The 22,936-nt window shown below is 38.4% G+C and overlaps 1 protein-coding gene and 1 pseudogene across 1 annotated transcript in view; both read left to right on the top strand.

Moving 5' to 3' along the window:
- Positions 1-22,936, top strand: part of LOC101029698 (phosphatidylinositol 3,4,5-trisphosphate 3-phosphatase TPTE2-like) — a 73,876-nt gene that overhangs the window by 29,544 nt on the left and 21,396 nt on the right. The window contains exons 10-17 of the mRNA XM_074387807.1: positions 414-575; positions 7,226-7,345; positions 8,957-9,056; positions 9,203-9,266; positions 10,333-10,397; positions 19,195-19,255; positions 20,411-20,492; positions 20,587-20,675. Of these exons, the coding sequence (XP_074243908.1) occupies positions 414-575; positions 7,226-7,345; positions 8,957-9,056; positions 9,203-9,266; positions 10,333-10,397; positions 19,195-19,255; positions 20,411-20,492; positions 20,587-20,675 (743 nt within the window). The remainder of the gene's footprint in view (positions 1-413; positions 576-7,225; positions 7,346-8,956; positions 9,057-9,202; positions 9,267-10,332; positions 10,398-19,194; positions 19,256-20,410; positions 20,493-20,586; positions 20,676-22,936) is intronic.
- LOC120365873 (U2 spliceosomal RNA) lies at positions 7,648-7,745 on the top strand (annotated as a pseudogene).

Here is a 22,936-nt window from a genome sequence, read left to right on the forward strand (position 1 = left end):
TTACAGGCTTGAGCCACTGCGCCCGGCCGAGATTTTGTTTTTTTTGAGAAATTCATATAAACTTCTTATAAAATTCTCAAATTGTAAGAAGAATTTATAAACAGACAGGTAATTTTAGTTCAGTTTTATTTTTCTCTTTTGAAGTATTAGTCTGATGTGTCTGCTGTAAAAGAGCATGATAACATCTTGTGAAGTAGTTTGGTGGGAATTTTATTAAGAACTGCTTCTATTGGGTGAAAACTGATTTTTCCTGAGGTTTTAAGGCATTATAGTTTTTTCTGGCACTGGGCAGTTTAATACTAAATAATATCATTTTGGTACCCAATCATTGGCCTAAATATAGTATAACTATCAGGACAAAAGCCCCTTTATCTTTACTTTTATTTACTTCCTTGCTTATGCATTTATTATAGAATATTTGGAGTTTGCCTGCTCTTATTGAATGTTGGTCTCATCTTTGCCGACCTAATTTTTGCTGAAAAGAAAGTTTATATCCCTTTGGAGTATCGTTGTATTTCTCTATCTATTGCCTTATTTTTTCTCATGGATATTCTTCTTCGAGTATTTGTAGATGGGTAAGTTTGATTATTTGTATACTGCATAAAGTTATTTTGTACTTTTTAAAGAAACACTTTGGGAGGCTGAGGCGGGAGGATCAAAAGGTCAGGAGCTTGAGACCATCTTGGACAACACGGTGAAACCTCGTCTCTACTAAAAATCCAAAAATTACCTGGGTATGGTGGCAGGTGCCTGTAATCCCAGCTATTTGGGAGGCTGAGGCAGGAGAATTGTTTGAACCTGGGAGGTGGAGTTTGCTGTGAGCTGAGATCGTGCCATTGCTCTCCAGCTGGGTGACAGGCCAAGACTCCATCCCTTCTCCCCCCCAAAAAAGGCATTTTAAAATAATTTACAGGAGCACCCACCACAAACCGACTTAAGAGCCTTTGGGCCTTATGAGAACATTGGCAATAGTTTGGCAATACCCACCATGGCTCTGTGTTTGAGGTGGTCTTCGATTGATGCTCCTCTGCCTTTGGAGAGGGGTGGAAAGAATGGAAGGGACTGTATCTTGTGGTTTGAGTGACAGCTCGGCTAGCACAATAAAACTCCAGGTAGACTTTTAAAGTTTTTGATATAGGCCCTGATTCCCAGACAGCACCTTTGGACCCACCCATAGCCTGGAAGAACTTGCCATCCTGAAGGGAATGACAGAGGCCTGGCTGGTTTTTACCGCATGATTGCAGAGCCCCAGGGCCTTAAGCACATTTATGCAATAGCTAGGGTGTGGTTCCAGCAGGTCTTGGGCAATACCCAGTGCTGTGCTGGCTTCAGGTCTGACCCAGTGTAGTCATTATAGTGCTGGTCACAGGGGTGCTTGTGTCACTCAACCCCAAGCTTTAGGTGGCTCAGAACAGAGAGAGACTCTGTGTGGGAGAAACTAAGGGAAGAGAACAGGAGGCTCTTTTTGGTAATCCAGAGAATTATCCTGGATCTTGTCCAAGACCATTAAGGCAGTACCACTATGGGTCTGCAAGAACCACCGAGTTTAGGAGGCTTGGGGTGCCTCCTAAAGCAGATACAGCTTAGATCACAATATCCAAGTTCTTTCCAATATCCGGAAAGCCTTCTCAATAAAGATGGTTACAAACAAGCCCTGGGAAGCGTGCCTACAGGATCTAGAATATAACCTTGAATGGGCAAATCTAAGCGATATTGGCCTTAAAGAGGAGGTAGAGAGAGAGGGGTGTAGAAAGTTTATTCAAAGGGTTAGTAACAGAACTTCCCAAACCTACAGAAAGATACCAATATCCAAGTACAAGAAAGTTATAAAACATCAAGCCGATTTAACTCAAAGAAGACTACCTCAAGGCATTGAATAATCACATTCCCAAAAATCAAGGATAAAGAAATGATTTTAAAAGCAGCAAGACAAAAGAAACCAATAATATACAGTGGAGGTACAATACGTCTGGCAGCAGACTTTTTAGTAGAAAGGTTTCAGGCCAGGAAGAGTGGCATGACATATTGAAAGTCCTGAAGGAAAAAAAACATTTACTCTAGGACAATATATCCAGTGAAAATATCCTTCAAAGTGAAGAATAAATAAAGACTTTTCCACACAAACAAAAGCTGAGGGATTTCATCAACACCAGACCTATCCTTGAAGAAATGCTAAAGGGAGTTCTTCAGTCAGAAAGACAAGGACATTAATGAGCAATAAGTAACCATCTGAAGGTATAAAAGTCACTGGTAATAGTAAATACACAGAAAAATGCAGAATGTTATAACACTGTAGCTATGATGTATAAACTACTCTTATTCTAAATAGACTGAACTAGGAGCCAATCAAATATATCAACTACAACAACTTTTCAAGACATAGTATAAGATATAAATAGAAATAACAAAAAGTTAAAAAGTAGATAGACAAAGTTAATTTGTTGAGTTTTTATTAATTTTCTTTTTGCTTGTTTGTTTATGCAAACAGTGTTATAATAAGCTTAAAATAATGGGTTATAAGATAGTATTTGCAAACTTCATAGTAACCTCAAACCAAAAAACGCACAATGGGTACACAAAAAATAAAAAACAAAAAACTCATATCACCAGAGAAAATTACTTTCACTAATGGAAGACAGGAAGGAAAGAAGGAAGAGAGGACCACAAAACAACCAGAAAACAAATAACAAAATGGCCGGAGTAAGTTATAATAATAACACAGAATGTCAGTGGACTAAACTTTTTAATTAAGTGCCAGAGTGGCTAGATGGATGAAAAAACAATCCCCGACAGGCGCGGTGGCTCATGCATGTAATCTCAGCACTTTGGAAGACCGAGGCAGGCAGATCACGAGGTCAAGATATAGAGACCATCCTGGCCAACATGGTGAAACCTTGTCTCTACTAAAAATACAAAAATTAGCTGGGTGTGGTGGTTCGCACCTGTAGTCCCAGCTACTCAGAAGGCTGAAGCAGGAGAATCGCTTGAACCCAGGAGGCAGAGATTGCAGTGAGCCAAGATTGCACCACTGCACTCCAGCCTGGTAACAGAACACAACTCCATCTCAAAACAAACAAACAAAAACAAGACCCATGATCTGTTGCCTACAAGAAATACTCTATTCTCATAAAGATACACATAGACTGAAAATAAAGGGATGCAAAGATGTAGTTCATTCCAGGAGAAACCAAAAAAGAGCAGGAGTAGCTATCCTTATATCAGATAAAATAGATTTCAAGACAAAAACGGTAAGCAGAGACAAAGAATGTCACTATTTAATGATAAAGGGATCAGTTCAGCAAGAGGCTATCACAATTTTAAGTGTATATGTACCCAGCATATATACTTATACCCAACATATACACTGAGACCCAATGGCTTCCCTGCTGAATCCTACCAAACATTTAAAGAAGAATGAACACCAATCCTGCTTAAGCTGTTCCAGAAAGCAGAAGAGGAGGGAATACTTCCAAACTAAATCCACAAGGTCAGTATTACCCTGATACCAAAAGCAGACAAAGATGCATCAGAAAAGGAAGACAGGCCAGGTGCAGTGGCTCACACTTGTAATCCCAACAGTTTGGCAGGCCAAGGCAGGTGGATTACCTGAAGTCAGGAGTTCAAGAGCAACTTGGCCAATATGGTGAAATCCTTTCTCTACTAAAAATACAAAATTAGCTAGGTGTGGTGGTGTGTGCCTGTAATCCCTGCTACTTGGGAGGCTGAGACAGGATAATCACTTGAACCTGGTAGGCAGAGGTTGCAGTGAGCCAAGATCACGTCACTGCACTCCAGCCTGGGTGACAGAGTGAGGCTCAGTCTCAAGAAACAAAAAAGGCCAATATGTTTGATAAATATTGATGCAAGAATCCTCAACAACATACTAGAAAACTGAATTCAACAATATTTGGGAAAGTTTCATCATGACAAGTGGGATTTATCCCTGGGAAGCAAGGATTGTTCAACATAAGCAAATCAATGAGTGCGATACATCATATCAACACAATAAAGGATAAAAACCATAGGATCATTTCAGTTGATGCTGAAAGTGTCTGATAAAATTCAACATCCCTTCATGATAAACAATCTAAAAAAACTGGGTATAGAAGTAACACACCTCAACATAATAAAAGCCATTTATACAGTCAGATTCCCACAGTCAGTATCAAACTGAATGGGGAAAAACTGAAAAGCTTTCCTCTGAGATTTAGAACACAATGAGTTCACCACTGTTATTCAACATATTACCAGCAGTCCTCACTAGAGTCATCATAGAAGAGAAAGAAATAAAGGGAACAGAAATCCAAATTGATGTGGAAGAAGAAAAATTGTCCTTATGTTTGCAGATATGTTTTATTTGGAAAAAACTAAAGACTCAACAAAAAAACTTTTAGAATTGGTAAATTCAGTAAAGTTGCAGGATACAAAATCAACATACAAAAATCAGTAGCATTTCTGTATTCCAACAGCAAACCATTTGAAAAGGACATTTAAAAAGTGGTCCTATATACAATAGCCACAAATAAAATTAAATACCTAGGAATTAACCTAACCAAAGAGGTGTAAGATCTTTATAATGAAAACAATAAAACACTGTTGAAAGAAATTGAAGAGGACACCAAAAAATGGAAGGAGATTCCATATTCATAGATTGGAAGAATCAATATTGTTAAAACGTTCATACTATCCAAAGCAATTTACAGATTCAATGCATTCCCTGTCAAAATACGAATGACATTCTTCACAAAAATAGAAAAAATAATTCTGAAATTTATATGGAGCCACAAAAGACCCAGGATAGCCAAAGCCATTCTAAGCAAAAAGAACAAAACTGGAGGAATCACATTACCTGACTTCAAATTATACTACAGAACTATAGTAAGCAAAACAGCATGGCACTGGCATAAAAACAGACACGTAGACCAATGGAACAGAAGAGAGAACCCAGAAACAAATCCACACACTTGCAGTGAATTCATTTTCAAATGTGACAAGAACATACATTGAGGAAAAGACAGTCTCTTCAACAAATGGTTCTGGGAAAACTGAGTATACACATGCAGAAGACTACAACTAGACCCCTACCTCTCACCATATGCAACAATCAAATCAACATGGATTAAAGACTTAAATCTAAGACCTCAATGAACCTACTGCAAGAGAACACTGGAAGGAATCTCCAGGACATTGGTCTGAGCAAAAATTACTTGGGCAATACCCCACAAGCACAGGCAACCAAAGCAAAAATGGACAAATGAGATCACATCAAATTAAAAAGCTTCAAAGCAAAGGAAACAATTAACAAAGTGAAGAGACAGCCCACAGAATGGTAGAAGATATTTGCAAACAACCCACCTGACAAGGAGTTAACCTGAATATATAAGGAGGTCAAACAACTCTATAGGAAAAAAATCTAATTAATTTTTTAAATGAGCAGAAGATTTGAATAGGCATTTCTCAAAAGAAAACATACAGATGGTAAACAGGCATGTGAAGAGGTGCTTAACATTATTGATCATTATAGAAATTAACAATGTAGAAAACTACCGTGAGATATCATCGCACCCCAGCTAAAATGGTTTATATCCAAAAGTCAGGCAATAGCAAATGTCGGCAAAGATGTGAAGATAAGAGACCCCTCATACACTGTTTGTGGAAATGTAAATTAGTGGAACCACTATGGAGAACTGTTTGGAGGGTCCTCAAAAAAGTAAAAATAGAGCTATCATATGTCTCGCAATCCCACTGCTGGGTGTATACCCACAAGAAAGGAAACCAGTATATAGAAGAGATGGCCAGATGCAGTGGCTCATGCCTGTAATCCCAGCATTTTGGGAGGCCGAGGCTGGCAGATCACCTGAGGTTGGGAGTTCGAGACCAGCCTGACCAACATGAAGAAACTCCACCTCTATTAAAAATACAAAATTAGCTGTGCATGGTAGCATATGCCTGTAATCCCAGCTACTCAGGAGGCTGAGGCAGGAGAATCGCTTGAACCCAGGAGGTACAGAGGTTGCAGTGAGCCAAGATCGTGCCATTGTATTCCAGCCTGGGCAACAAGAGCAAAACTCCATCTCAAAAAAAAAAAAAAAAAAAAATAGATATCTGCATTCCCATGTTTGTTGCAGCACTGTTCATAATAGCTAAGATTTATTTTTATTTACTTATTTATTTATTTATGAGACAGAATCTCTCTCTGTCACCCAGGCTGGAGTGCAGTGGCACGATCTTGGCTCACTGCAACCTCTGCCTTTCAGGTTCAAGTGGTTCTCCTGCCTCAGCCTTCTGAGTAGATGGGACCGCAGGCACATACCATCAAGCCTAGCTAATTTTTGTCTTTTTAGTAGGGACAGGGTTTCACCGTGTTAGCCAGAATGGTCTCAATCTCCTGACCTCATGATCCACCCACCTCGACCACCCGAAGTTCTGGGATTACTGGTCTGAGCCACCATGCCCAGCCAATAGCTAAGATTTAAAAGCAACGTAAGTGTCCATCAACAGACAAATGGATAAAGAAAATATAGTACATATACACAAGAGAGTATTATTTAGCCATAAAAAAGAAAGAGATCCTGTCATTTGCAACAACATGGATGGAACTAGAGATCACTATGTTAAGTGAAATAAACCAGGCACAGAAGGACAAATATCACATGTTCTCACTTATTTGTGAACTCTTAAAAAAAAAAATTGAACTCGTAGAGAGTAGAAGGATGATCATCAGAGGGGCTGGGAATAGTAGGGTTTTGGGGGTGGGGAAGTGGGGATGGTCAATGGGTAAAAAAAAAAATGGAAAGAATGAATAACATCTAGTATTTGATAGCACAACAGATTGACCATAGTCAAGAATAACTTAATTGTACATTTTTAAATGACTGAAAGAGTATAATTGAATTGTTTGTAACATGAACGATAAATGCTTGAAGGGATAGGTACCCCATTGTCCACAATAAGTGTGATTAGTATACATTTAGTTATACCTCTTACTGTATTTAAATTGCCATATTGGTGCTTTAGTCATATATATGTGTCAAATGATTAATATAAATTTATTGTTTGTAAATTTCCAATGAATTTTATATTTTCCCCTTAGTCTTAACATTTTAAATAACTCATGAAAGTAGAATTCTTAATGGGGATGAGTCAATAGTTTGTGGTCTTTAAATATTCCTGTCTCTTCTTGCAGGAGGAATTAACTTACATATTTTTTTGTTTTATATTACAGGAGACAGCATTATTTTTCTGACTTATTTAACATTTTAGATATTGCCATTATTGTGATTACTCTGCTGGTTGATGTCATTTACATTTTTTTTGACATTGAGTTTCTTAGTGATATTCCCAGGTATGAAACATAAGACTTACCTCTCTTAATTAACTTTTTGCATTTTCCATGGCTTTTATACTACGTAATCTTTTCAACTTCAAATGTTCTCGTTCTATACCAAACACATTGCTTTAAAAAAAAGGCATAGTCCCACATACTTTGAAACAAAAAGATTGTGATATTTAGGGACCAGTGAAGAGTATACACACTAAGTACAATTAATTGAATAAAGAAGATGGAGTACCCAAAGAAGGACTTTTACCTCTTGTACTACCTTTAACTTCTCTACATTTTGAATTTCTCATTATATTCCCATTTTTATCACTTTTCAGCCTTTTGGCTAAGATCAAGTGTGATATTCTTATCAGTTTAATAACTGGTACATCAAAAAATTTTATATTAAAAACAATTCCCCTCTGTGCTTCAACTACAAATCCCTTACACATAATGTTCTCTCTAGATTTTTCCTACAGCCAAGCAGAAATTTATTTGAGCATATGCTAAATTTGAGTGACTTCAATCATGAGTTTCTAAAAAAAATAGCAAACAGAACAGAAAACTAGGAGATGACACGTATAGCAACACAATGGTAGAGTTTTGCAGTATAGTTGTGGTAGAAACAAAGAAAGCTAACACAAAGTTAGAACTGTTAGGGATTAGGAAACTAAAGAGTGTTTGAGGACCTGGTGACTTTTTTCTTCTTTTTTTACTGTGACAGTGAGGAAAATGGAAGAGCAAATGTGTACTGGAATGTAGGTGGTGGCTTCCTAAGCTTGTTCATGGGTCAAATAGCTGGTTTCTTTCTGTACCCTAGCTTCCCTAGACTACAACTCAGGCCCTAACTAAGCATGTTAAGTAATAGGGTTTTGGAGTTATTTGAAAATAACTTCAGCTAATATGATCCTCTGACGAGAAACCTCAGCATCTCTTGAGAGCTTACTAGAAATACAAGAAAAATACCTTAGGGCCCACTTTGGACCCGCTGAATCAATATTTCTGGGACCCTGCAATCTGTAGCTTAACAGGCTTTTTCAGATGGCTCTTATTTATGTGTGCCCAAATTAAAGAAGCACTAGTCCAGACCATCATTCTCTGCTTTGGTGTTTCTGATGGTAGGAGAGATGCCAGCTAGTACACTTGGGAAGTATCTCAATCTGTTTCCTGCCTGATGTGCATTAGCAGCTGTAGTGAACCCCTGTTACTTATGGGAGTAACAGAGATGAACAAGAATTCTCAATTTGTTTTTCTGTGGAAAAATTGAAAATGCTAGTCTTAAATCCCAAAATTAAATTGACAAATTCTAAGTCTATTGACTTAGACCAGAATTTTTCAAATTCAGCATTACGGACATTTTAGGCCAGATCATTGTCATAAGAGGATGGTGAGCAGTTATATTAATTACAGGATGTTTAGCAGAATTCCTGGCCTCTATCCACTAGATGTAACACACATATACCCCAGTTGTGAAAACCAAAAATGCCTCAAGGCATTGCCAAGTATCCCCCAGCTGGGTAATTGAGGAGAGGAGGGAAAATTGTCCCTGCTTAGCAACTGCTGCTCTAGACATAGTTTATATTGATAAAATTTTGTTTTTGAAGCAAAAAATTGATCTTTTAAATTTATCATTAGATGGACACCTGTAGTTCGACTTCTACGACTTATTATTCTGATAAGAATTGTTCATCTGGCTCATCAAAAAAGACAGCTTGAAAAGCTGATCAGAAGGCTGGTAAGTGGGCAAAACATGCTTGTGATTTCGTAAAATATTTTGTGTTTTGGGACCTATTGGCAAGGGTCGATATCTATACTGTATAATGTTCTTTATTTTTATGTTGATAAATGTTTCACAAACTAATGATGGTTTTAAACTCTCAGGTTTCAGAAAACAAAAGGCGATACATAAGGGATGGATTTGACCTAGACCTCACTTATGTTACTGGTTTGTAACACTTAACTGTTGATTTACTTGTATTACTTCACTTTTTCTTGTAATCATATTTTTATTTTGTTTTTGCCTTGTCTAAGCCACATTCATTCAAAGTATTCTTTTTTTTTTTTTTTTTTTTTTTAATTTTTTTTTTTTTGAGACGGAGTTTCGCTCTCGTTGCTCAGGCTGGAGTGCAATGGCGCGATCTCGGCTCACCGCAACCTCCGCCTCCTGGGTTCAGGCAATTCTCCTGCCTCAGCCTCCTGAGTAGCTGGGATTACAGGCACGCGCCACCATGCCCAGCTAATTTTTGTATTTTTAGTAGAGACGGGGTTTCACCATGTTGACCAGGATGGTCTCGATCTCTTGACCTCGTGATCCACCCGCCTCGGCCTCCCAAAGTGCTGGGATTACAGGCTTGAGCCACCGCGCCCGGCCAAAGTATTCTTTATTCATGAGGATATATGCCACTGTGATAGTGTGACATGTTTGTGGTTCAGTCCTGGCAATGGAAGATTTCCACGTCATTTCAATTCACAACTACTTGGTTGCACCACAGGAACTTGAATAGATTTTCAGGTGTCTCCATTCGAGTTTCAATTTATTGAGCTCTAGTAGTTACTCTAAGTCCCAAGGATCCCAGAGAAACCTCTTCTCTTCCTAGAACCCCAGAGAATGTGGTCACTGCTTTGTAGATCTCAGGTTTTCTGAGTCAGAGGGCTGCAGAGCACTTTGGGAATTCCCACCCTCACTGGTACCCAGAACTCTTGGATCTTCTCTGATATTTAAGACAAAAAATAAATTTTAAGAATAAGAGGATCTTCAGAATGAGGTCAACATAAGTACACGGGATATGGTTAGAACCAGTAGAGTCTTAAGAACACCATGCCAGTTTAATGGTCATTATGTTGTACAATTTAATATGTTATTTTATTATCCTGAGTATTAGCTCTTTTCTGTCAACCTCAATCTTAAAAGTTTTTTTTTTTCTGTGAAAATGGAGTCTGATTACATATAAATTAATTTTTTGTATGTTATCTATAATAATGTTTGTAATAGTGATGATTTTGACTTTCAGAACGTATTATTGCTATGTCATTTCCATCTTCTGGAAGGCAGTCTTTCTATAGGAACCCAATTGAGGTAAGGATATTTCTCTGACAAATACTCATTTCTCAGTGAGGTGTAGACTGTGTAGTCATAAGTTTAATATTGACCCAGAAATGGCAGTATTCTTTTTCAAGTAAAAAAATTCATAATGGATTGATTCCAGTTACAACTGTACCAGTGGTTACAAAACACCCCAAAACTTACTGGCTTATAACAGCAACTATTTATTTGGCTCATGATACTATGGTTTGTGAATTTGGGATGGGCTTAACTGTCCAATTTGGGTGCTCACAGAAAGGATTTCCTATCTCAACTAAGCTCATTCATGTATCTGTGGGCAGCTACTGGGTCATCTGAGGACTGGCTAGTCTAAAATGCCTTGGCTACTCTCAATGGACAGAGCTATTGCATGCCACATGCACCCCCCCCAAGGCCCAAGGCCCATCCCATCTGGCACCCACTGCTGCAAACAGCCCCACCCCCTTCACCAGTAGAGCCACCATATGCTGCATGCACTTCTAAGACCCTGAGGACTGGCCTACCTGGTGTCCACCCTGCTGATGGCAACACCCCACAACTAGCAAAGCCACTGCACCTAACATGCCTATGCCTAGGGCCTAAGAACTAATCTGAATGATGGCTCCCACTCCAAGAAAAACCATACCACTGTCTGTACAAACTCTCACCATCAGGCCACTGAGGCACCCACAGACACCACTGAATGCTGATTACAGCCAAAGAAGTTACATGAAGACTATATGGCCAAGCACAGTGGCTCACGCCTGTAATCCCAGCATTTTGGGAGTTCAAGGTGGGCGGATCATGAAGTCAAAAGATCAAGACCATCTTGGCCAACATGGTGAAACCCTGTCTCTACTAAAAATACAAAAATTAGCTGGGTGTGGTGACACACACCTGTAGTCTCAACTACTTGGGAGGCTGAGGCAAGAGAATTGCTTGAACCCAGGAGGCGGAGGTTGCAGTGAACTGAGATTGCACCACTGCAGTCTAGCTCGGCAACAGAGTGAGACTCCACCTCAAAAAAAAAAAAACAAAAAAAACAAAAAAACAAGAAGACTGTATCACTGTAGCCACCCAAAACCAAAGTCAAAGTACCCTACTCAATGAACACTATAGGAGACAACTATTGGAAAAAGCATTTCTCTATGAAAGCTCCCTAATATTGGAAGAGGCATCTGTTTCCCTAGATGTGCAAAAATCAACTTAGGGCCACAAGAAACGTAAAATGCAGGAACATTACACCTCCAAAGAAACACAATAATTCCCCATTAACAGATCCTGTATTTTAAGAATATATCAAATGACTAAGAAGAAATTCAAAATAATAACCTTAAGAAAACTCTATGAGATTCAAGAGAATACAGATAGACATATGGATGAAATTAGAAAAAAAATTTATGATCTTCTGAGAAATTCAACAAAGATATATATGTCATTAAAAACCAGACAGAGATCTTGGAGCTGAATAATTTAAGGAATAAAATAAAAAATACAATCAAGAGTCCAGGTGCAGTGGCTCACATCTGTTATCCCAGCGCTTTGGGAGGCCAAGATAGTGGATCACTTGAGGCCAGGCATTCAAGATAAGCCTCATTAACGTGGTAAAATCCTGTCTCTAAAAAATACAAAAATTAGTTGGGTTTGGTGGCACATGCCTGTAATTCCAGCTGCTTGGGAGCCTGAAGCATGAGAATTGCTTGAACCCAGGAGGTGGAGGTTGCAATGAGCCAAGACTGTGCCACTGAACTCCAGCATGGGTGACAGAGCAAGTCCCTGTCTCAAAAAAAAAAAAAAAATCAAGGGCTTTAAAAACAGACATGGGAGAGATATGGCCAAAATCTAGGAAGCTCAAAGGTTCTCAAGTAGATTAAATCCAAAAAGATCTTCTCTGAGATGCATAATAGTCAAACTGTCAAAAGTCAAAAAGAGGGAATATTGTTTGAGTGCAGTGGTTCATACCTATAATCCCAGCCAGCACTTCAGGAGGCTGAGGTGGGTGGGTAACTTGAGGCCAGGAGTTCAAGACCACCATGGACATTATAAAGAGACTCCATTTCTACTACTAATAAAAATTAACTGAGTGTGGTGGCATGCACCTGTAGTTCCAGCTACTTGGGAGGCTGAATCATGAAAATTGCTTAAACCCAGGAGGTGGATGTTATAGCGAGTTAAGATCACACCACTGCGCTACAGCCTGGGTGACAGAGTGAGACTGTCTCAAAAAAAAAAAAAAAAAGGAAAAAGAAAAAATATTAAAAATGACAGTAAAATGGTCACATATAAGAGAACCTCCATTTGATTAACAGTGGGTTTCCCAGTGGAAACTTTACAGATCAGTAGACAATGAGATGGGATGATATATTCAAAGTATTGAAAGGAAAAAGAAGAAGAAGAAAAAAAACACCTGTCGACTAAGAATACTATACCCAGCAGAGCTATCTCCTAGAAATGAGAGAGAAATAAAATATTTCCCAGACAAGCAAAAACTGAGGAAATTCATCACCACTAGACTGGCCTTACAAGGTCTGCTTAAGGTGGTGCTACATCTGGAAGCAAGAGAATGATTACCATTGTGAAAACACACAAAAATATAAAACTCACTGGTAGAGCAGATACACACATGAAAAAGAGAAAGGAATCAGACTTCATCACTACAGAAAAATACAAAGCCACAAAGATTTTTTTAAAAATATGGGAAGAAAAGAACAAAGGATATACAAAACAACCAGAAAAAAATGAACAAAATGAAAAAATAAAGCCTTATCTATTTATAATAACTTTGAATGTAATGTAAACAGATCAAATTCCCAATTAAAAGATATAGAGTTGGTTGCCAAGATTAAAAAAAAAAAAAAGACCCAACTATATACTGCCAACAAGAAACTAACTTCACCTGTAAAGGTACACAGACTGAAACTGAAGGGATAGAAAAAAATATTTTAGGCAAACAGAAACCAAAAGTGAGCAGGAGCAGTTATGTAAGATAAAACAGACTTTAAGTCAAACTGCATGAAGAGATAAAGAAGGTCATTTTATAATGATAAAGGGATCATTATAAGATCATAATAAGATATAATAATTATAAACATATATGTACCCAACACTAGAGCACTCAGATAAACAAGAAAAATATTATTAGATCTAAAGGGAAAGATAGATTCCAATGCAGTCATAGTTGGGACCTTTAATATCCCACACTTAGCACTGGAAAGGTCATCTAGACAGTAAATCAGCAAAGAAATATCCGATTTAAGCTTACATATAGGTATAAGTTCTGGAGTTCTATAGTGCTTTAGGGTAACTACAGTTAACAATAATTTATTATATATTTTTAAATAGAGAGGAGGTTGAGTATTCCCAACACAAATATTTGAGGTGATAGATATGCTGATTGTCCTGATTTTATCATTATACATTGTATATAGGTATTGAGATATCACTCTCTACCTTATAAATATGAACAAGTATCATGTGTCAATTAAAAATATTTTTAAAGAATGAAGGAAAAAGATTTTTTTTAATGAAAGGAAAGAAAATAACGTGACTTGGCCTAATGGCCCCATGTGGTCTCTCATTCTCCAGTAGGCTGCTTCAGGCCTGTTCACATGATGGCAGAGACAAGAGTCCCAGGAGCAGCAAGCAAAACAATGTGAATCCTCTTAAGGCCCAGGCTCAAAATTAGTATATTACTTCTACCCCACTTTATTAGACAATGCAAATTACACTACCAGTCTGGATTCAAGAAGTAGAAAATAAACTCCAATACTTGATGGAAGGAATTTTAAAGAAATGTGGCCGTTTTTGATAGTCTACCATAGGGAAGAAGGATGGGGATGCTATAACCAAAATGTGTGTTCTTAGGTTGAGATCCTAAATTATATTCAGGGCATACTGCTTTAGGCTCTGTGGATGACTAAATTAATTTCAAATGTACAATGCTGTTTACTGTGAAATGCTAGCTGAAAGGATCATTGTTTAATTTTATGTAATTTGTAATACTTATACCTCAAGAAAAATATAATTATTGAAGACTGACATCAGTTGCTGAGAGGTGGAAGGAATACCTCTCTGCAGCGTGTTAGCTCAGGTCGGAACAGGACAGGGCCGCAAGTTGAGATACTTCCCAGAAAATGGCCTGAATCACCAACCTGAGTCATCATCCCATGACTGGAGAATGTGGACACATTATTTTATCAAGAAACTGGTGATAAACCAAGGGCTATGGGAATTAAGAACTAGGGCTGAAAAAGAAATGTTTAGAGTGATCCAACATGGCCAATTAGAAGCAGCTGCAGTCCACACTATTCAGGAAGAGGAATGAAAAAGGGCAAGTAAATTCAGCACTTTCAACTGAGATATCCAGATTCTCACATTGGGACTGACTCAATGAACAGCTCAGCCTATGGAGAACAAAGAAAAGTGGAGAGAGGGTGCAACGGCCCAGCAGGGAGCAGCATGGAGCCAAAGGAACCCCCACTCCCAGCCAAAGGAAGCAGTGAGTGATTGTGCAGTCCTGCCCAGGAAACTCTGCTTCTTCCATGGATCTTTGCAACCTGTGGATCAGGAGATCCCCTTGTGAGCCCACGCCACCAGGGCCTTGGGTCTGATACACAGAGCTGTGTGGAGTCTCGGCACATTAGTTGTTCAGGCACACACAGAAATCCAGGAGTTTTGCATACTCCAGCCCCTGGGATCTTCAGCACAGTAGGAAATCTGTCCATACATATCTCTGGGAAGATGGCTGAATCCAGGGAGCAGGCAGTGTCATTCTGCAGGCCCCATTTCCATGGCACCTCACAGGTTAAAACCCACTGGCTTGGAATCCTAGCCAGCCAACAGCAGCGGGTTAGAGTCTGCCTCAGATGAGTCTGAGTTACCGGGGAGTTGGGGAGGCACAGCCAGAATCACTGTGGTTCATAGACTTAGCCACTCCAGCCTGCCAGCTATGAGAATACAGACCGTCTGGACAAAAAAAGAGATCCCCACAGCGCAGCTAATTGTGACCAGACTGCTTCTTTAAGCAGGACCCCAGTTCATTCCTCCTCACTGGGCAGGACTCCCTACAGGGGCTTTAACTATTCCAGCAATGGCTCTATGGACAGAGATTTCATCTCTCCCTGAAATGGAGCTCCTGGCAGGAGGAGCAGCTGCCATCTCTGCAGTTTGGCCAACTCAGCCACTCCAGCCTGCTAGTTTTGGAGAATATAGGTGGTCTAGAGAGGGAAATGTCCCCAGAATGTAGCACACCTGCTCCACCCAAAAGCAGCCAGATTGCTTCTTTGGATGGGTTCCTGATCCCATGCCTCCTGACTGAATGAGAATGCCCAACAGGGGTCTCCAGCCACCTCCTGCAGGTACGTGCAAGTTGGCTACCAGTCAGTATACTCCTGGGATAGAGCTTCCAAAGGAAGGAGCTGGCTGCCATCTTTGCTGTTTTGCAGTCTTCACTGGTAATAGCTCCAGGTGCTGGAGAAACTTAGGTGACTGGGGTATGGAATGGACCCTCAGCAAACTGCAGAAGCACTATAGTAGAGTGGCCTGTTAAAGAAAAAACAAACAGAAAATAACAACAACTGCTCAAAGAAATCAGAGAATACATACAAAAAAATGGAAAAACATTTCATGCTCATGCATAGAAAGAATAAATATTGTGAAAATGGTCATACTGCCCAAAGCAGTTTATAGATTCAATGCCATTCCCATTAAACTATCACTGAAATTCTTGACAGAATTAGAAAAAAAAAAAAAAAAAACTATTTTAAAATTGATATGGAACAACAACAAAAAGAGCCCGAATAGCTAAGACAATCCCAAGCAAAAAGAACAAAGCTGAAGCCATCCTGCTACCTGACTTCAAACTATACTACAAGGCTACAGTATCCAAAAACAGCATGGTACTGGTACAAGAACAGACATATAGACCAATGGAACAGAATAGAGAACTCAGAAATAAGACCGCACACCTACAACCATCTGATCTTCAAAAACTTGACAAAAACTAGCAATGGGGAAAGGACGCCCTATTCAATAAATGGTGCTGGAGTGCTGGTTAGCCATATGCAGAAAATTGAAACTGGACTTCTTCCTTACACCATCTTAAAAAATTAACTCAAGACTTAAATGTAAAACCCCAAACTGTAAAAACTCTAGAATAAAATCTAGGCCATGCCATTCAGGACATAGGCATGATCATAATGAAAATGCCAAAAGCAATTGCAACAAAAGCAAAAATTGGCAAATGAGATCTCTGATATTCAGAATCTACGAGGAACTTAAATTTATGAGAAAAATACACAACACCATTAAGAAGTGGACAAAGGATATGAACAGACACTTCACAAAAGAGACATACATGCAGTCAACAAAAATATGAAAAAAAGCCGGGCGCGGTGGCTCAAGCCTGTGATCCCAGTACTTTGGGAGGCCAAGGCGGGTGGATCACAAGGTCAAGAGATCGAGACCATCCTGTTCAACATGGTGAAACCCCGTCTCTACTAAAAATACAAAAAATTAGCTGGGCATGGTGGCACGTGCCTGTAATCCCAGCTACTCAGGAGGCTGAGGCAGGAGAATAGCCTGAACCCAGCAGGCGGAGGTTGCGGTGAGCCGAGATCGCGCCATTGCACTCCAGCCTGGGTAACAAGAGTGAAACTCCGTCTCAAAAAAAAAAAAAAAAAAAGCTCAACCTCACTGATCATTAAAGAAATGCAAACAAAACCACAATGAGATACCATCTTATGCTAGTCAGAATGGCCATTATTAAAAAGCCAAAAAAACAACATATGCTGGCAAGGTTGCGGAGGAAAAGGAATGCTTTTATACTGTTGGTGGGTGTGTAAATTAGTTCAACCCTTGTGGAAGACAGTGTGTCAAATCCTGAAAGACCTAGAGGCAGAAATACCATTTGACCTAGCAATCCCATCACAGGGCATATACCCAAAGGAATATAAATCATTGTCTTCTAAAGATACATGCATGTACACATATGTTCATTGCAGCAGTATTCACAATAGCAAAGACGTGGTATCAACCTAAATGCCCATCAAAGATAGATGGGATAAAGAAAATGTAGTACATAGCGAGAGTGGGACATCTGGTTTCCAAGCGGGAACCTTTATTTACCTGTGTAATAAACCTGCATATCCTGCACATGTACCCCTGAACCTAAAATAAAAGTTGAAGTAAAAAGATGTATAAAATTATCTATATGTACGTATGCCCTGATGTAAGTACACATATGTATATGCATGCATATCTAATCACGTTTTTATTGAGGTATAACACATATGGTTAAGTTGCACTCATCAAGTGTATATCTTGATATTATACATAAGTATATATGCATGTAACTAGCACCTCTGTCAATATATTGATCTATGACTGATCTCCAATTGTTGTAAATATATAAAGTATGAAGGTTCATGTTTCTCATAGAGCTATCAATCCCTCCTGTACCATTTATTGTAAAGAGCATAATTGCCCCCGATGAACTGCAGAGGTATGTTTATTGCAAATCAAATGAACTATATGTGTAGGTCTGTTTCTGGGCTTTTGTCCTTTCATTATGACTTGTCTGTCTTAAGTCCAGACCACAGTTTTAATCTTTTTGACTTATTATATTCTCCTAACAGAAAACAAGTTTAATAAATGGATGACTTTGATACCTTAATTTTATTTTTCTCAATATTAAGCCTGTAAACATTGCTCTGAGGTTACCATACTAATCAGTTTTAAAATTTTGTGTCATTTTTGTTGTTGCACAGAGATATATATGTTTATGTGTGTATGTTTCAGAAAGATATATTTCCTGAAAATAATGGGACTCATATACTGGTATTAACTGTATTTTAAATAATAACTACTATTTGTTTTTCATTTTAAAGGTTATACACATATATATACACACGTGTGTGTGTGTATATATATATACACACACTCATAAGTACACATATATCTTCATTAAAAAAAAATAAGAGAACAGATGAGCCAAAAAAGTCTCAATAGTGTTACCAGTTATTTAAAATTTGATATAATGTTTATCTTTTTCTGTCATGCATACACACGATCATACTATATACTTTTTGCATTTATTTGTTTACATAGTGCTTAGGTAGACTGTAACATGCAGATCACTATCTTAAGACGCATCTATTCAGAATTAAATTTAAATAAGAACCAGTATGAATCAGATTTAAATAAGAACCACATTAACTGTGAATTAGTGATTTGGAACAAATTTACTTAAAGTTAGTTAACCAGCTAATTTACTTATCTGATCGCTTTAAACAGTGTGTATTTACACTAGAGACTAATCTGAATAGCCAAACATACTTTGTGGACTACGTGAAAAAAACACAGTGGATTAACACTTGAAATTTGCATACCCTGGTATTCCCTGAATCTCCCCTAGAAGACGCTAGTGAGAGACAAATTAATAGAAAGTAGTAACCACTGGGCTGGGCACAGTGGCTCACGCCTGTAATCGCAGCACTTTGGGAGGCCGAGGCAGGTGGATCACTAGGTCAGGAGTTCAAGACCAGCCTGGCCAAGGCCAAGATGGTGAAACCCCGTTTCTACTAAAAATACAAAAAATTAGCCAGGCATGGTGGCACACAACTGTAATCCCAGCTACTCAGGAGGCTGAGGCAGAGAATTGCTTAAACCTGGAAGGCAGAGGTTGCAGTATGCAGAAACTGCGCCACTGCACTCCAGCCTCGGCGACAGAGTGAGACTCCATCTCAAAAAAAAAAAAAAAAAAAAAAAAAAGGTGCCATGTGGATATGTAAGGTGTGTGTGTGTTTTTTTTTAGGAAGTTGTACGGTTTCTAGACAAGAAGCACCCAAACCACTATCGTGTCTACAATCTCTGCAGTATGTACATTACTCTATATGTTGCTACTGTATCTAGAAAGTAGATTACTGCATATAAGAAGATGATTTTGTTTTTTATATTGCATTTAATCATAAGTATTTCATAGTGGTGAGGAATGAATTTTAAAATCCCCGCCTTGGACTGGCCCCGTTTGGTAGGAGTTAGCCTAGCAGCACAAAGTACTCTATGAAGGAGGCAGTTCTGGCAGGACCAATGAGGCTGGCATGGAAGCAAACCATTTTAGGGAAGATCTGTTCTGGCAATACTAGGTTTAGGAGAATCTTTCTGTTTCTCCTGCCAGATTGTGTTATGAGGACATAGACAATTTAACAAATGAGTCCTCTGATCCATCAGCAGTGGGTTGTGATGAGAGCAGGGCCGTAGATGGGAAAAAAGCAAAAAAAACAAAAACAAAAACAAACAAACAAAAAAACTCTGTAGAAAATAGGTTGTAACCCAGCTTACCACTCTGTCTCTCTTGATTTTTCCCTCTACCTGTATACTAAATAGACATTTTCAGAAGGCAGTCTTTTTGGTCAGCTGCATTTGCCTCTTGTGTGGTTTCTAACTACTCTGCAATAATATAATGAGTAGTCTGTTAGAAAGTTAAAAATTACACCTATTAAACAAAAGTAAGTTGAGTTTAGGGTACATGAGATGGGTAAACCACTACTATTCTTACATTTTTGAGACCTTTACATTTATTTTAGAGCAGCAGGAGCAACTTGGAAAGCTCTTTTTGAAGATGGATAAGGAATTTCTAATAAGATATGTTGCCGGGCGCGGTGGCTAAAGCCTGTAATCCCAGCACTTTGGGAGGCCGAGGCGGGTGGATCACAAGGTCGAGAGATCGAGACCATCCTGGTCAACATGGTGAAACCCCGTCTCTACTAAAAATACAAAAAATTAGCTGGGCATGGTGGCACATGCCTGTAATGCCAGCTACTCAGGAGGCTGAGGCAGGAGAATTGCCTGAACCCAGGAGGCGGAGGTTGCGGTGAGCCGAGATCGCGCCATTGCACTCCAGCCTGGGTAACAAGAGCGAAACTCCGTCTCAAAAAAAAAAAAAAAAAAGATATGTTAACCTATTAATAACTTCATCATTTACTATGGTATTACCTATAGAGATATGACATACATATTATTTATTTTAGGTGAAAGAGCTTATGATCCTAAGCACTTCCATAATAGGGTCAGTAGAATCATGATTGATGACCATAATGTCCCCACTTTACGGTAAGTTTTATGCTAAGTTGACTATCAGAAAGAGGGCTAAATATATTGGGCTTAATTTTTTAAAAATAACTGAAAATCTTAAACTTGGAATCAGTGAGATGGTGGTATTCTCAAAGGAAGCAAGTGAGTGGATGACTCAAGATCCCGAAAACATCATAGCGATTCACTGTAAAGGAGGCAAAGGTAAAACATTTTCCTTTTTATTTCTCCCTTTCTAAAGACATGTAACTATAGATACAGTACAAGAGCAAGATACATATTGCTATTAATAAGTATTAATAATTGTTAGCATTTAAAAATATTAGCTCCAAGACTGAAAGAAGGGAAGGAGAAAGGAAGGAGGGCAGGAGGAAAGGTAAGAGACAAGGAGAGGATAAGAAAGGGAAGAAAGTAGGAAAAAAAAAACTCAGGTTGAGCATATTTTTTCTTTTTTTTCCTACTATTTGGATTTCTTTATTTTTGGTTTTCCAGTTTATATCTCTCAAAATATAAATAGTCTTTAATTTTAGAATGTGAGAGTACTTTCATTTTATTTAAGGTGGCTTTTTATTTGTAAATTAACAAATAAAAATCAGTATATTTATGGTATACAACATGATGTTTTGATATATGTAAACATTGTGAAACGGCTAAATCCAGCTAATGAACATGTGCATCACTCCACATACTTTTTTTGTGGTGAGAACGTTTAAAATCTACTCTCTTAGCAATTTTCAAGTATACATTATTATTAACTGTGGTCACTATGTTGTACAATAAATTTCCTGAACTTACTCTTCCTATCTAACTGAAATTCTGCATCGTTTAACCAACATCTCAGGCCGTGTGCAGTGGCTCATGCCTGTAATCCCAGCACTTTGGGAGGCCGAGGTGGATGGATCACCTGAGGTCAGGAGTTCAAGACCAGCCTGGCCAACATTGTGAAATCCTGTCTCTACTAAAAGTACAAAAAATTAGCTGGGTATGGTGGTGTATGCCTGTAATACCAGCTACTTGAGAGCCTAAGGCAGGAGAATTGCTTGATTACCAGAGGTGGAGTTTGCAGTGAGCCGAGATCGCACCATTACACTCCAGTCTGGGCAACAAGAACAAAATTCCATCTCAAGAAACAATAATAAAATAAAAACCCACATCTCCACAATCCCCTCACTTTTGTCCCCCCAGTCCCTGGTAACCACCCTTCTACTCTCTGCTTCTATGAATTTGACTTTCTTAGATTCCACAAATAAGTGAGACATGCAGTATTTGTCTTTCTATGCCTGGCTTATTTCACTGAGCATAACATTCTCCAGGTTCATCCATATTATCTCAAGTGACAGGATATCTTCTAAGGCTGAATAGTATGCCCTTATGTGTATATACCACATATTCTTTATCCATTCATCCATTGATGACATTTAGATTGACTCCATAGCTTGGCTATTGTAAATAATGCTGCAGTGAACATGGGAGTGCAGATTTCATTTCCTTTGGATATATACACAAATATACACGAAAGTGGAATCTCCAAATTTTATGGTAGTTATATTTTTTTTGTTTTTGTTTTTGTTTTTTTTTTTGTGGAATCTCTGTGCTGTTTTTCATAATAACTACTAATTTACATTCATACCAACAGTGTGCAAGGGTGTTCTCTTTTCTCTACATCCTCACCAACTCTTCTTTTGTCTTTTTGTTTATGACCATCCTAACAGGTATGAAAATATCTCTTTGTGATTTTAATTTGCTTTTCCCTGATGATTAATGATGTTTAACATTTTTTCATATACCTCTTGGCCATTTGTATGTCTTCTTTAGGAAAATATCTTTTCAGGTTCTTTGCCCAATTTCTAGAGAAGTAACTTGTTCTCTTGCTATTGTGTTGAGTTCCTTTTTTCAAAAAAAAAAAATTAACCTGTTGTCTAATGTAAGCTTTGCAGATATTTTCTCCCATTCTGTAGGTTGCCTCTTTATAATTGTTTCCTTTGCTGTGCAAATGCTTTTTAGTTTGATACAATATCATTTGTCTATTTTTCCTTTTGTTGCGTATGCTTTTCAGTCATATCCAAAAAAATCTTGGCCCAGACCAATGTCAAGAAGATTTTTCCCTATGTTTTATTCTAGTAGTTTTCCAATTTCAGGTTTCACAGTTAAGCGTTTACTTTGAGTTGATTTTTGTATATGGGGTGAGATAGTGTACAATTTCACTCTTCCAAAAGTAAATATCCAGTTTCCCCAGTATCGTTTATTGAAGAGACTGTCCTTTCCCCATCATGGATTCTTGGCACCTTTGTCGAAGATCAGCTGACTATAAATGCATGGATTTATTCTGGGCTTTCCATTCTGTTCCATTGGTCTGTAATGTCTGTTTTTGTTTCAGTAATATTTAAGGTTGTTGTTATATTTTGTGAGAATCTTTTAGATTCAGGGAGCCAATAGAGATGCTATTTCAAAAATTATACTGGAAT

Source organism: Saimiri boliviensis, chromosome 16, assembly GCF_048565385.1.
Source record: "Saimiri boliviensis isolate mSaiBol1 chromosome 16, mSaiBol1.pri, whole genome shotgun sequence".
In the NCBI taxonomy this organism is placed as follows: domain Eukaryota; kingdom Metazoa; phylum Chordata; class Mammalia; order Primates; family Cebidae; genus Saimiri; species Saimiri boliviensis.